The sequence below is a fragment of the Sparus aurata genome, chromosome 11 (assembly GCF_900880675.1).
Source record: "Sparus aurata chromosome 11, fSpaAur1.1, whole genome shotgun sequence".
NCBI lineage: Eukaryota > Metazoa > Chordata > Actinopteri > Spariformes > Sparidae > Sparus > Sparus aurata.
Window position 1 is genome coordinate 17,069,619 of NC_044197.1, and position 12,092 is coordinate 17,081,710.

The following is a 12,092-nucleotide window of genomic DNA, read 5'->3' on the forward strand; positions in this document are numbered from 1 at the left end:
GCTGTTAGCTTGGTTGGTAGAGCAGGCGTCCCATGTACAGAGGCTTTGTCCTCGCTGCAGCGACCCGGGTTCGACTCCCGGCCTAGGTCCCTTTGCTGCATGTCAGTCCCCTCTCTCTCACCCTGTTTCCTGTCACCTCTCCAGCTAAAACTATCAATAAAAGCCATAAAAAGGCCAAAAAATAAAAAATTTAAATAAAATTGAAATGACATTAAGCTCCCTCTGGAGCCACAAAAACCTCTATACTACTTCTTTCACATATGCAATGTAATGTGTTCATTTGGTGAAGTTACCTTTTAAGTATGAACACCAGAAAACTGCACGTAAGTAGAGTAATGGAGTAAATGTACTTAGTTACATGTCATCACCTCGGGCATGTGTGTTTGTGTGTGTGTTTTTTTCAGGTGAAATAAACAATTTGGAGCGTCGTGAATGAAGTTAACTCCAGGAGAATTGTCTTCAGATGTCTCCTCCGTTCTTGTCTCGCGCGGTGAGCAGGAGGAGTTCACGTGCGAGCGCTGGGTGGCACACGCCCTCTACGTCACTGAGCCAGAGCCTCCGCCTGAAGACGGTCACTCCTCCTGACTTCAGTCCGTGCTGTGAGCGCTGTCCGCCGTCACCTCACTGCCTCCGACCGTCCGTCCGCCTCTGCTCGGGTGGGGGAAACATGTTCATTACCTCGATACGGAGTACTTCTCACCCTGTAGTCTATTGACGCCCTCCACCACAGGTAAACCCACCTGGCTCATTGTTCTCTCTCCTGCCCTCCTGGGTTGTGCTTCTTTTTAACATGACCTGTTTGGTCTTTTTTTGTTTTCTGCAAAGGATTTTATTTCTCTTTAGGTAGGAAATGTCCTCTCTCCTATCTCCTCTCTCCTCTTTCCCGTTGTCTCTGAAGCTGGGTCGTGTTGTAAACTTATTGCATCATTAATGAAAAGAAACTGCACTTTAGACTGGCTTAACTTACATTGAAAATCTTGTTTCGCAGGATATTTGCAGTGTTTACCCCTCAGGAATGTTTGTACGGGTACTTTATTATGTGACTCGACTGAGTGGCTCTCATTTTAATGTTACTGTCTTAATGGAGTGTACTGTGTTATATTCAGAGAAGTAGTATTAGTAATAGTATCTTCTCGTAACTTGGTTTTGGCATGTGCACTTGGCCCCAGAGTCAAGTCACCAGTAGCGGAATGTACTGAAGTACAAAGTTTAAGTATTTGTATTTTACTCCAGTATTTCCCTTTTCAATTTCAGAGGGAAGTATTTGGTGACAATTTACTTTTCAAATTAAGATTTGAGCTTACAAAACACTAAGAGCTCATTAAACTGGATGTTTTTTGTTGTTGTTGTTGTCCAAATTAAGTTAACAAGTGAAGCTGAAGCAATCAGTGGATCAGTCAGTGAGATGAATGACAGGAATGGAATTGGGAGCAGAGGATTTGCTGCCTTTTCTTTTAATCTTCTTGTAATTATTTTTTGATAACTTGAAGTTGTCACTTTTTGTTAATTGGGCTCTGGGTAATTATGATATGTACTTATAGTATATAGCATAATATATTCTTCAATATTCCTCAATATAAGGCTGCAACCAACCAATATTTACATTAACTGATTATTAGATACATAATTTGGTCAACAAAATGGTAATTGAAATGTCATTTCCTATAATAATAATAATAATAATAATAATGATAATGATTATAATAATAATAATGCCATTTATTGATATACCAGAATTCCTACATAAAAATCAACTCAAAGTGCTCAACATAAAAGCAGATGATCAAAACTGTTATGATAAAATGATAATGACAAAATAGAATTTAATTTAAACAGCAGGATCGGACAGAAGATAAAACAGGAAAAGGCAAGTCATCAGGGAAACGCTTTAAGAGGAAGCAATATCAAAGAATGAAACAATAGTATTCAAACAGCGGGACAAGATAAGATAAAACAACCATCAAATACATCAGTTCATGAGAAAGCAATAGTCAAAAGATGTGTCTTAAGATTTCAGTTTAGAGTCCCTGTTCCAGGGTTTTGGGACATAATTGAGCTAGGCCAACTCTCCACATTTTTTTATCTTGACTTCAGGAACAATCCGGGATCCAGTAAGCGAAGGCGGTATCTTTTTGTCCAAACATTAGTCCGGAACTCAAATATAGTTTCTTTACTATCACATAAGACAAAGAAAAGCAGAACATCCTCATTTATTGAGAAGCAGGAAAGTGGTATTTTGCTTGATAAATAGCAAATATCCTGTTGACAAATCAATCACCTAATCATTTCAGCTCTTTTTGAACTGATAAATGATTGAATGAATCATGAATGATGAAATCATTGATGAATATAAAAAGAAAACAAAGAAAAGGAAGCACAGTAACAAGGAGAAATACTGCCAAAGTAAAAGCACGCCCACAACAGGCTAGGAAAAAAGCAAAAGCCATTAAAAAAATCAAATTAAATCAACATTCAGTTACATAAACACCATAAAGCGTTGCTGTTATGCTGGTTATCTGGATGAACAGTAAAAAGTACAATGAAATTATGATTTATTATCTGATGAATTAATCATAAATGTTTGACTTTTTTCATTTTCTTGTACTCATTTGACAGAATCACCTCGAAAATGGACCAGCAGAACCGCAGCTGTCACTATAATGAGTCCATGGGCTTCTTCTACCATAACATTAAGGCTGAAGATAAATGGGACAAAACGCAGCTCATCCTGGTGCAGGTGGTGGGCTCTCTCTTCTGCTGTTTCATCCTCGTCTCCAATGCCATGGTCATAGCTGCTGTCATCACCAACAAGAGGTTTCACTACCCTTTCTACTATCTTCTCTCCAACCTCGCTGCCTCGGACTTCCTGGCCGGCATCGCATATGTTTACCTCATGTTTAACACGGGCGAGGTGTCGCGTAAACTCACGGTGAAGGGATACTTCTTACGTCAAGGTCTTCTGGACATCAGTCTCTCGGCCTCGCTGGCTAACCTGCTGGTCATAGCTCTGGAGCGCTACATCTCCGTCATGAACTGGAAAGTCCACAGCAACCTGACGAAGAGAAGGGTGACCCTGCTGATCGTGCTGGTGTGGGCCATCTCCATCTTCATGGGGGCTGTGCCGAGTCTGGGCTGGAATTGCATCTGCAACCTGAGCGACTGCTCCCAGCTCGCCCCCATCTTCAGCCGGAGCTACCTGATCTTCTGGTCCGTGTCCAACCTGGTGGTGTTCCTGGTGATGGTGGTTATCTACATGAGGATCTACACCTACGTCAAGAAGAAGACGTCTGTGCTCACGCCGCACACCAGCGGTTCCATCAACCGCAAGAGGACACCCATCAAGCTCATCAAGACGGTCATGGTTGTGCTCGGTAAGTGCTGGTCGTAAAAGTGTCTGTGCTTCAAGATTCATGTGACAACAGTGAGTCAGAGCATTCGCTGCATTCGTCAGATATAAGTAGTGGATGTGTGCAGCTCGTCTGGGGTTTAGGAGGACACTAAGCCACTGCTGAATAGGCTGGATTGTAACCTGTGTTTTCCTGATAAGAGAGAAGAACCTTGAGCATTATAACAAACACTTAAGATTGTCTGGGAATGTAGGGAGTTGTAAATGAAAGCAAAAGAGGAGTCAGCAGAAGGTTTCTCTTATTTCAATTTAGCTTGTGTTATTTGTCCCTGCAGTCCGATTATATGCTCACTCACTTGCCCATCGTTGCTCATTCCGTCATTTAATTATTTGCTCATCAGATCAATCATTCATCATATTTTATTATCCATTGCCCTGAGGGGCATCCTCTTTAAAAAGCTTGTCCTGTCCAACCAGCAGTCCAAAAACCACAGAGATTCAGCTTACAGGATGTCAAACAAGGGAAGTGTCAATACCTCACTCAATCTTGATTTGGCTCCAGGTTGTGTTGACGGCTTTATTGAAGTCTATGGGAGATGACTAAACCCCAACACATCTATGTTGTGTGACTGCTGATTAAGCAATACCTCGAGACAACACACCTCACAGACTAATTTAACAACTGATTTTTTTGTTATCAACACTCCTCTGCGCAGTATAATTGCTGTCTCATCAGAGGAAATCAGTTGAACCTGCCCCTTTTGATCACAATATAATGAGCCCTGTCAGTCATTTGGGAAGAAAAAATTATCAATTTCTGCCTTAAATTGTTTAAAAAAAACGGTGAATCATGGAGTTCTTGCAATTCATTTTTAACGATTAATCAACACATTTGTGCAGCACTTCTCTGTTTATTTTCCAGAGTATGAAAACTCAAAGTCTGACATTTCATAAAAGACAAATATTCAAGGTTAAAAAGCCCTTATCTAGATGGCTATTTCATACTGAAAAAACATTGATGATGTTTGTTAAAAAATTATCTGAGTATCAACCAACCCAGAAGAAGACTGTCCTTAAGTCTTAACATGCATTGTCAATGTTTTCAAGAATCTCATCATGAAATAGCTTCTCAATAAAGGCTTTTAACCTTTTTGCTAGAGGAGTGCTTTAGATTTTTCTCCCCCAAAGTGCACCTTCACAACAACTCTAGAGTTTTTTCTTTCTAAAGTCTCTGTAGTTTCCCTCTCCTTCTGTGTGTTTTCATCCTAGGTGAGGCTCTTAGATATCCTGGTCTTGTTCTCTTTGTTTAGGTGTTGCAACAGGATACTTTGCAATAGAGGCAAAAACTCAAATCGTTTCCCTCCCAGCGCCTTCCTTTAAAAATTGAACAATAGGACTGTACCAGTTTTTTCAGCTGGAACACTAAAAAACAGGGCGCCAAATATAGTATATTCCCATGTGAGCATAGCACACATTGTATACAGTTAATGCAATACCATCAGACTCAGGAATTCTGGTGAGTCAGATGAGTTCGTCTCAGCGTTGATGCGCTCAGCTTCCTTCTTTTATTCACTGCTCATGCATTCATCCAGATAAAAACATGCATGAGATAGTTGTAGTGATTTTGGCGCTGTCGCCCCGCAGGATAAAGGTTTGTCATTGTTCTTTGTCCCTTTGGGAACTTGCGTGCCGGCCAGATGGTTTGATACACTTTGTTGCGTAGGAGCCGTCTGCCTCTGTACACACTTTATTCCAGACTGCTGTGTAATTATCTCTCCCTGCAAGGACACTGCTGCTCAGCCTGTGTGGCGAACCGTCCACACCACACCACACTGGCCTCCAATGAACGTCCCCTCCTCCCCACCCATCAAAAAAGAAATAAAAAGGCAGAAAGGAAGTGGAAGAAGAAGCTATACTTGAGGTCAATTGCTTTCACATCCTTTGCACAGTTCCCCTCAGGCTTGTGGAAGTTTAAGCAAGTGTCTTTTCTTAAATTCCCTGTGAAGATTGTAGAAAAGTGCCTGATGCACTTTTATAATAGAACATCTGAGAGAAACAGGAATTTTATCTTTAAAGGATATCAAAAGTTCATATTTTCCTCTTTCCTGTTTTGATCTTTATCCATTAATATCATTTTTGTGTGAGATACCAGATATTATGATTCAGTTACTCGAGATAATCCACAGATCTTGTCGTAAGCAGCTTCAAGTCATCCCCCCCCCCCTTGTTTCTGACGACTATCTTGAGCAAACAGGTCATGATTTCTGGAAAGGGTCTTTGCTGTTGAATTTTTAAAAAATCGATTTTATTTGAATGTTTTGAGCACGACAAGAAATCTAATAATATTATATTTTGGCATTTTCTCAATGGCCAATATCTCCAAAACTCAACAACTCACACCTTGGTAAAAGGGGAGGTATATTTAAAATGTCGGGGTGCACTGTCTCTTAACACAGAAAAAAACTTTTAACTCTTGTTCTAGGTGAAAAGCAGCTTGCTGAGGCGGAAATCTCAACTGGGCAAACCAGTTCGGAGACTCTTAACCCACAAATGCTTTGTTAGAAACAGAGTAAAATGAATGAGTTGAGCGTTGGACGGGGACTTTACATTTGGACTTTGTCGCCGGTGTTTGCCAAACTCACACGTGTGCAGTGAAGTTTTTCCAGTTACTATAATATCTGACAAATGTGTACAAGGAATTACTTCTTTTGGGCTCTCTTCCTTTGCACTTCACTCCTCATGGCACTAGTTTGGTAAAATATAACACTTGTTTAATAGCTCACAGCCGTATTACGCCTGCCCTGAGCACACTGGAGCCTGTCTGTGAAGTGAGGCTTCAAACTACACTACGCATATTCAGATTTGTTTTCATTCTTTCACTGAAACCACCATCATCAAATGAATACCAACTGGGAGCAGGAACATGTGCTTGAAACGTGCGTCCCTAGAAACCCTGTTTGTTTTGTTTCCTCTTCTTTGTAGAGATTTAAGGGGAAGAAAGTCCACCTTTTAAACTTCAATGCATGAAAAAGTGCCAATGGAAGAAACATTTAATAGGCTTTCTCACTCAATTCCAATTCAGCTTGCTTTATTTTGAGCGTGTGGGCCATCAAAGACAAAGGAAAAAGGAAGGTATAAAAATAGAAATTCACTGTAAAAATGTGGCCAAACCTTTTGCCTTTCAGCCCTTAAAGCAGTGAAAAACATAAAAACAGAGATCAACGCGTCGACCAGATCTACTGTAGCTGTGTGCACATGTATCCGTGTGAGAGACAAAGAGAGAGAGAGAGCTGTATAGAACAGTACTTGTTTTTGTTCTGCAGATGTATTGAAGCTGTACAGATGCTGGTAGTGTCAACAGCGCTGTTGGTAGACAAGTTGCAGCTTGTATCTCGCCTTCGGTTCCAGAAGTCTCTCAGTAGCTCTGTTTTTGTGCCCAAACATGTTTGAAATTGATGGCTTATTAGATGCTTCCGTGGTCCTGTGAACTACCATTTTTATTTACCAAACACACAGCATTAAGAAATGAACACAGTAATGTCATTGTCTCTAAAATGGTGCCTGCTTGATGCAATAGTACAAGAATGGGTTGATAAACATCTGAACACACAGGAGCCTGCAGGAATCATCTCTTGGTGACTGGGCTGAGTAAACGATTAAGTAATACTGAAGCAGTTAGCCGATAAGTCATTCAATAGGCATGCATTGAGCATTCATTTTAATAAGCTAATGTTCCTTTTAAAAGGCATACCATGCTGGATTTGTCAGTTGCTGTCCATAAACACACCACATGCCGTGAGTGATTCTGGAGAAAGATGGTAGATGAGAGCCAGAAACATCGCGCACGTGGCAAAATATTAAGAAAATAAAGGCAGAGACACTGCCGCACACTTCTCGTGGGTCATAATGATGATTGAGAGGGATAATTTTTGTCTATTTGAGTCTAATCAGTATTTTTAAGTATGCTTAGTATACATTTTTTGATGAACTGTCATTTTTTCAAGCAAAAAAGCTTTAGTTTTCCAGGTTTTCTAATGTGTAGATTTTTCTGCATTGTGGTACTAACATCACACAAAACATTCAAAGAAATGGGATTCGATAAGGAAAATTATTATTTACATCTCTAATGATACTCGGCCTTCACTAAGGAATATTATCTGCACTGTCTCCAATATAAGGGTGCGTTGTGCGAGAGTTAACTGAAAGTAAATTGGAGGATTTCTTGAAAAGGGATTTTAAGTTGTTGCTCAGTATTGTTGGTGGTTAATAACGTAGATGGCAATGCTTTTCAGAGCATAAATAATATGATTTATTGTAATGATGTGTTAAAAAAAAATCGTCTTTTCATTTGGTAAACCCACATTTAACCTTTTTTCTCCACAAAGACAAGAACCACTCTTGTAAAACTACCTCCTACCTACCTTTGTGCAAAGTGTAACGTGCTGCAAAGCAGATACATGTGAGAAATAAGAGTCTAAACAACCAAACTGTGTGTGATTTTTCTCCTGAAGGGGCCTTTGTGATCTGCTGGACACCTGGCCTGGTGGTTCTGCTGCTGGACGGCCTCCACTGCGAGAGCTGCAACGTCGTGAAATTAAAACGCTGGCTGCTGCTCCTGGCTGTGCTCAACTCCGTCATGAACCCCTGCATCTACTCCTACAAGGACGAGGAAATGTGGCAAACCTTCAAGAACCTCCTGCGCTGCATCGGAAACGGCACGCGACGGCAGCGCTCGACGAAGGCTAACGCCAGGCCGCTCAGCTCTGCTCAGGACACGGGCAACAGCCAGCTTCCATCAGAGGAGACAAAAAAGGATGATCAGACTATACTCAAGACCTGAAACCTGTTACCAGCACTTCTGTTCAGCTCTGACTGGATGTGCCTTATGAAAATACAGACTGGAGTTGACGCGAAAGAGAAGGTACACCGTCATCTCCAGTTGGTTTCAGGGGGTCGTGAAACTAAAAGTGCTTTATTGAAGAGACACTACAGGCCAGCTGCTTCACTAGAGAGCTGGAAGTAAGAGACCTTGATGCACTGCTAATTTCCCAAGTGGAGGCAAGATTTACAGGATTTTACAGTTTTCTGGACTCATAACTCCCATTCGTGTGTAAAGTGGGATCCCCGTTGCTCTTTTGGTCTTCCTAGTCACATTCCTGTGGGTTATTTAAACTTGGATAGAACTGCTTTCCAATGGCTGACGAATCCAGTATGAAGAAAAACAGTGGTACATTTCTACTTCCGTCTGTAAAAACAGTTAAAATGCATACTTTTAATACTTTCTCCCGAATACAAAGTTGTCTACATCTGCTCGATCCTGTCAGTTTACTTCATGTGTAGCTTTCGAGGAAGCAGCACTGTAATGCATGATTTAGTCAAGTAATGTAAGAGTCAGGTACTATAAAGCTGTACTTTTGTGTGGGTAGGGCACAGTTTTAAAGATTATTTCCTGTTTTTAAGCTAAGAATACTGTAAACTGCTGTACTATACGTATGTATCTACTTGTACATCCTGTAAGATGCTCTCAGGAAGAGGTGAAGTAATATGTAACCTAGTTCACACCCTCTTTCTTCTGTGAGGCAGGTTTGCCTCTGGGCGAACAGATAGCAGGGTCACTACTTTCTTGTCCCGTCTGCTATCTTTTTATCGGTTCATCTACACAAACCGATGCAGCCAAACTCGTTCTCTCTGTAGCATTTTAACACCTTCTGCTTCAGCTCATCGAATGGCAGCTGACGGTGTGACGAAACAGCCGTTCACCTGACAGTGCAGGGCTTTAAAAAACTGATTGCGACACTGGATTCCTGCAGGAACCGAAGAGGATATGACTGAATAGACTGTAACTCTGGCAAATAGATAGACACACACAGGACTTCACTGCTAAATCATTGACAGGGTTCAAACTGCTGTACAGTATTTATACTACTCCTGCTGTAAAGGACAAGATGTCATCAAAGCTGTTTTGTTTTTATCTTGGGAGTGTCGGAATGCCACATATGAGGTTTACAGCTCAAGTGGTGGTGTTTTTTTGTTTTTTTTATTAAAATGAGATTATTCATTTACATTCATGTGTGGCATGCCTTTGGACTTTAAAAGTCATAGAAATGTACTGTTTCTAATTAACAGCTTGTGGAGTTTCATGTTTTTTGATATTTTTTTTCTGGTATATACAATATGCGGATAGTTCCAGATGAAATGACATGATGCAGAAACAGAAAGCAGCTCAGGGGATCATTTGAAGAGGTGTATATAGAGAGCTATATTTCAGTAACAATAAAGTAAGACTTTCACGACACAGTTATTAGGACCTCTGATATGAACATCAGTTTGAATAAGATCCCTCAAAGTCACGTTTAAGTCATGCGACCGCAATGTGCTCTGTTTAGAGCCTAATGCTGGCATTTTACCTCTAGCGATTGAATTTATGCTTCGAAAATCACAAAAGTTGTCTTTATCGTTGGAGATTATCTTGCTGAACAAAACAAGCAAGTATCGTGAACTTGTGTTTGCCACAGAGCTTATTTCTGGTGATGTTCCAAAGCTTTTTGACAAGGGAACCAGGGCGATGTTAACTTCCTGGTTAGCCTATTAAAAATGCGTCATTGCTACACCGCTCCATACTTGCCAAACCAATGTTACCATCAGCTTCAGCTGTAGTTTGTCGTACTAATTAGCAAAACCTAGCATACTTCTGCTAAACATCAGCATGCCAACATTGCTTTTGTGAGCATGTTAGCCTGCTGATATTAGAATGAGGGCAGCCTCACAACACCTGTACCTGGTTGTAGCTTTTGGTAAATGTTGCACACACAGTCACTCACTTGGCACCAAACCGAACTGTAAGGTTTCTTGTAAATCCTGTTTGACTGAGTCAGGTTGTCTCTTGAATTTCAAATGAAAACCACCTTCAGTTACTGACTCTGACTCTAAAAACCTCTGATGATACAAGTGCAGACATTAGTGTACTAACAAAAAACAGTCCTATGACATGACATCGTACTGCAGTTTGATGAAGTACCATTACTTGAGAAATGTTATGCTTAAGAGCCACCACTTCAGGATGATTTACCTTGTTCAGGAAAATTATTTGCACTCAGTGAGTTTGCCTGCATTATCAGCTAAAGAGATGAAAAACAGAATTGACTCTTAGTCGGAGGAACAAGATCCTCCTCTGAATTAGCCTGCAAAGCACTTAAAACAATACAAATAACTGCAGAATTCAAATGTACTACTGCTTTCAGTAATTGGCTGTGTTAGCTGACACTATTTAAATTGTCCTTTTCAAAGTCACCTAAATTTGAAAATGTCCATCAACAAAATGTTGTCAGCTAAAGGAACAGGGAAATGCATTTGAAGCATAAAATCATGTTTGGGAGGATATGAACTGCACATTATGGTAATTGTTTCTACATCTGATGCTGTTTAATACTACATACTGTAGCCAATGTAGTCCACAGCTCCCCAGAAAGCCTTTGAATCGTTAAATCCACCCTCTAATTTACTCAAGTCGCCATGCTTGAAATGCAAGCCTATTGTTCATAACCTTTCACTCTTTGCAACCACAAACCCACAGCTGTTTTTATTGTTCCCTCAGTCTGTTGCTAACCGGTTTTCATTACAGTCCTAATCCCGTGTTTTATCCCTTTTATGCAGTAAAAACCCTCTCAGATTTAATCCATTGAAACACAACCGGCATCCTTTGACAGCAGAAGAAAAGATTCAACAGTGTAGCCTACATTTTCCCTGTAAGAAAACTACTCGGGTAATGTTTCAGGTTGACGTTAGGCCTAATTAAACTCCTGTTGTCTCCATTAAAAGCATGCTATATTGTATCGATGACTTTGTCTTAAAGCGCTCTGTAGACCTGTCGTGACTGCCGCCTGCCACTCTGGTTTTACATTCCCCAAAAACATGCACTGTAAACTGTGTGGTGTGGCAGGCTTTTTTTCTACTGCTGTGCTGTAATTATGCATTCTTGAAAAGCCAATTAAATTTCACAGATGTTCATAAATGCTGTCTTTTGGGTTTGGTCTTAATCTCAGGGCGAAAACAGATGTAGGCAGTGAATGAAAATGTTCATTGGTACACAGGGTACGATGTTATATAAATATCCCTCGTGCCATAAAGGCGCGGACTCACTCGGAGGCGAAGTTCAAAGTTAAATAAGGTATCATTTGTTTTCTCCTACATAGTTGCAACAGACATCATTATTCAGTGTGTGGGAGTTCAACTGGACTCTGATAGACACAGTTTTATGCCGGATAAATAGAGGCTGGGGATTCCACTGCCATAGATTTGCTTGAAAATGCATCATCACAAAGCTGAAACGGGCCTTTTTCTCTGAGTTTGTGAGAAGTTGACTTTGTTGTGAAACTAGATCAGACATGCTACAAACATGTGATGATCTTATAGGATATGATCCATCCATGGGCTCCACCGTAAACATCTACAGCAACGCACACATTCACGCAGCAGTCTACTTTTAAACCAAAAACATCTTATATGATAGTAAAACGCTGACAGGGATAATTTTTCTGCAGAATACTTTTTGATGACTAGTTAATTTTGCTGATCACACAGAGCAATACTTTTTCTTAAAGGTGCACTATGTAAGAATTGACCACCTGTCAAATTCATACTCAAATCAATAGGGGGCGGCATATCACTACAGGAACCGCTCACTGCTGCTAGCTGTAGCTGCCGTTGGCTAGTCAGCTCAGTTAGCAGTGCAGCTAGCAGTCTGGAC

At 40.6% G+C, this 12,092-nt stretch overlaps 1 protein-coding gene across 1 annotated transcript; it reads left to right on the plus strand.

The window, feature by feature from the left end:
- The first annotated feature begins 418 nt into the window (after positions 1-418).
- Positions 419-11,357, plus strand: lpar3 (lysophosphatidic acid receptor 3). Its single transcript, XM_030432112.1, has 3 exons — positions 419-730; positions 2,617-3,371; positions 7,858-11,357. The coding sequence occupies exons 2-3, from the start codon at positions 2,630-2,632 to the stop codon at positions 8,184-8,186; spliced, it is 1,071 nt and encodes a 356-aa protein (XP_030287972.1). The 5' UTR covers positions 419-730; positions 2,617-2,629; the 3' UTR covers positions 8,187-11,357.
- Positions 11,358-12,092: the final 735 nt, after the last annotated feature.

Excerpts from the sequence above, each read along its gene's own strand:
- lpar3 (XM_030432112.1), top strand. The coding sequence starts at position 2,630 with ATGGACCAGCAGAACCGCAGCTGTCACTATAATGAGTCCATGGGCTTC. Across the intron at positions 3,372-7,857 it reads GACGGTCATGGTTGTGCTCG|GGGCCTTTGTGATCTGCTGG; the intron begins GTAAGTGCTGGT and ends TTTCTCCTGAAG.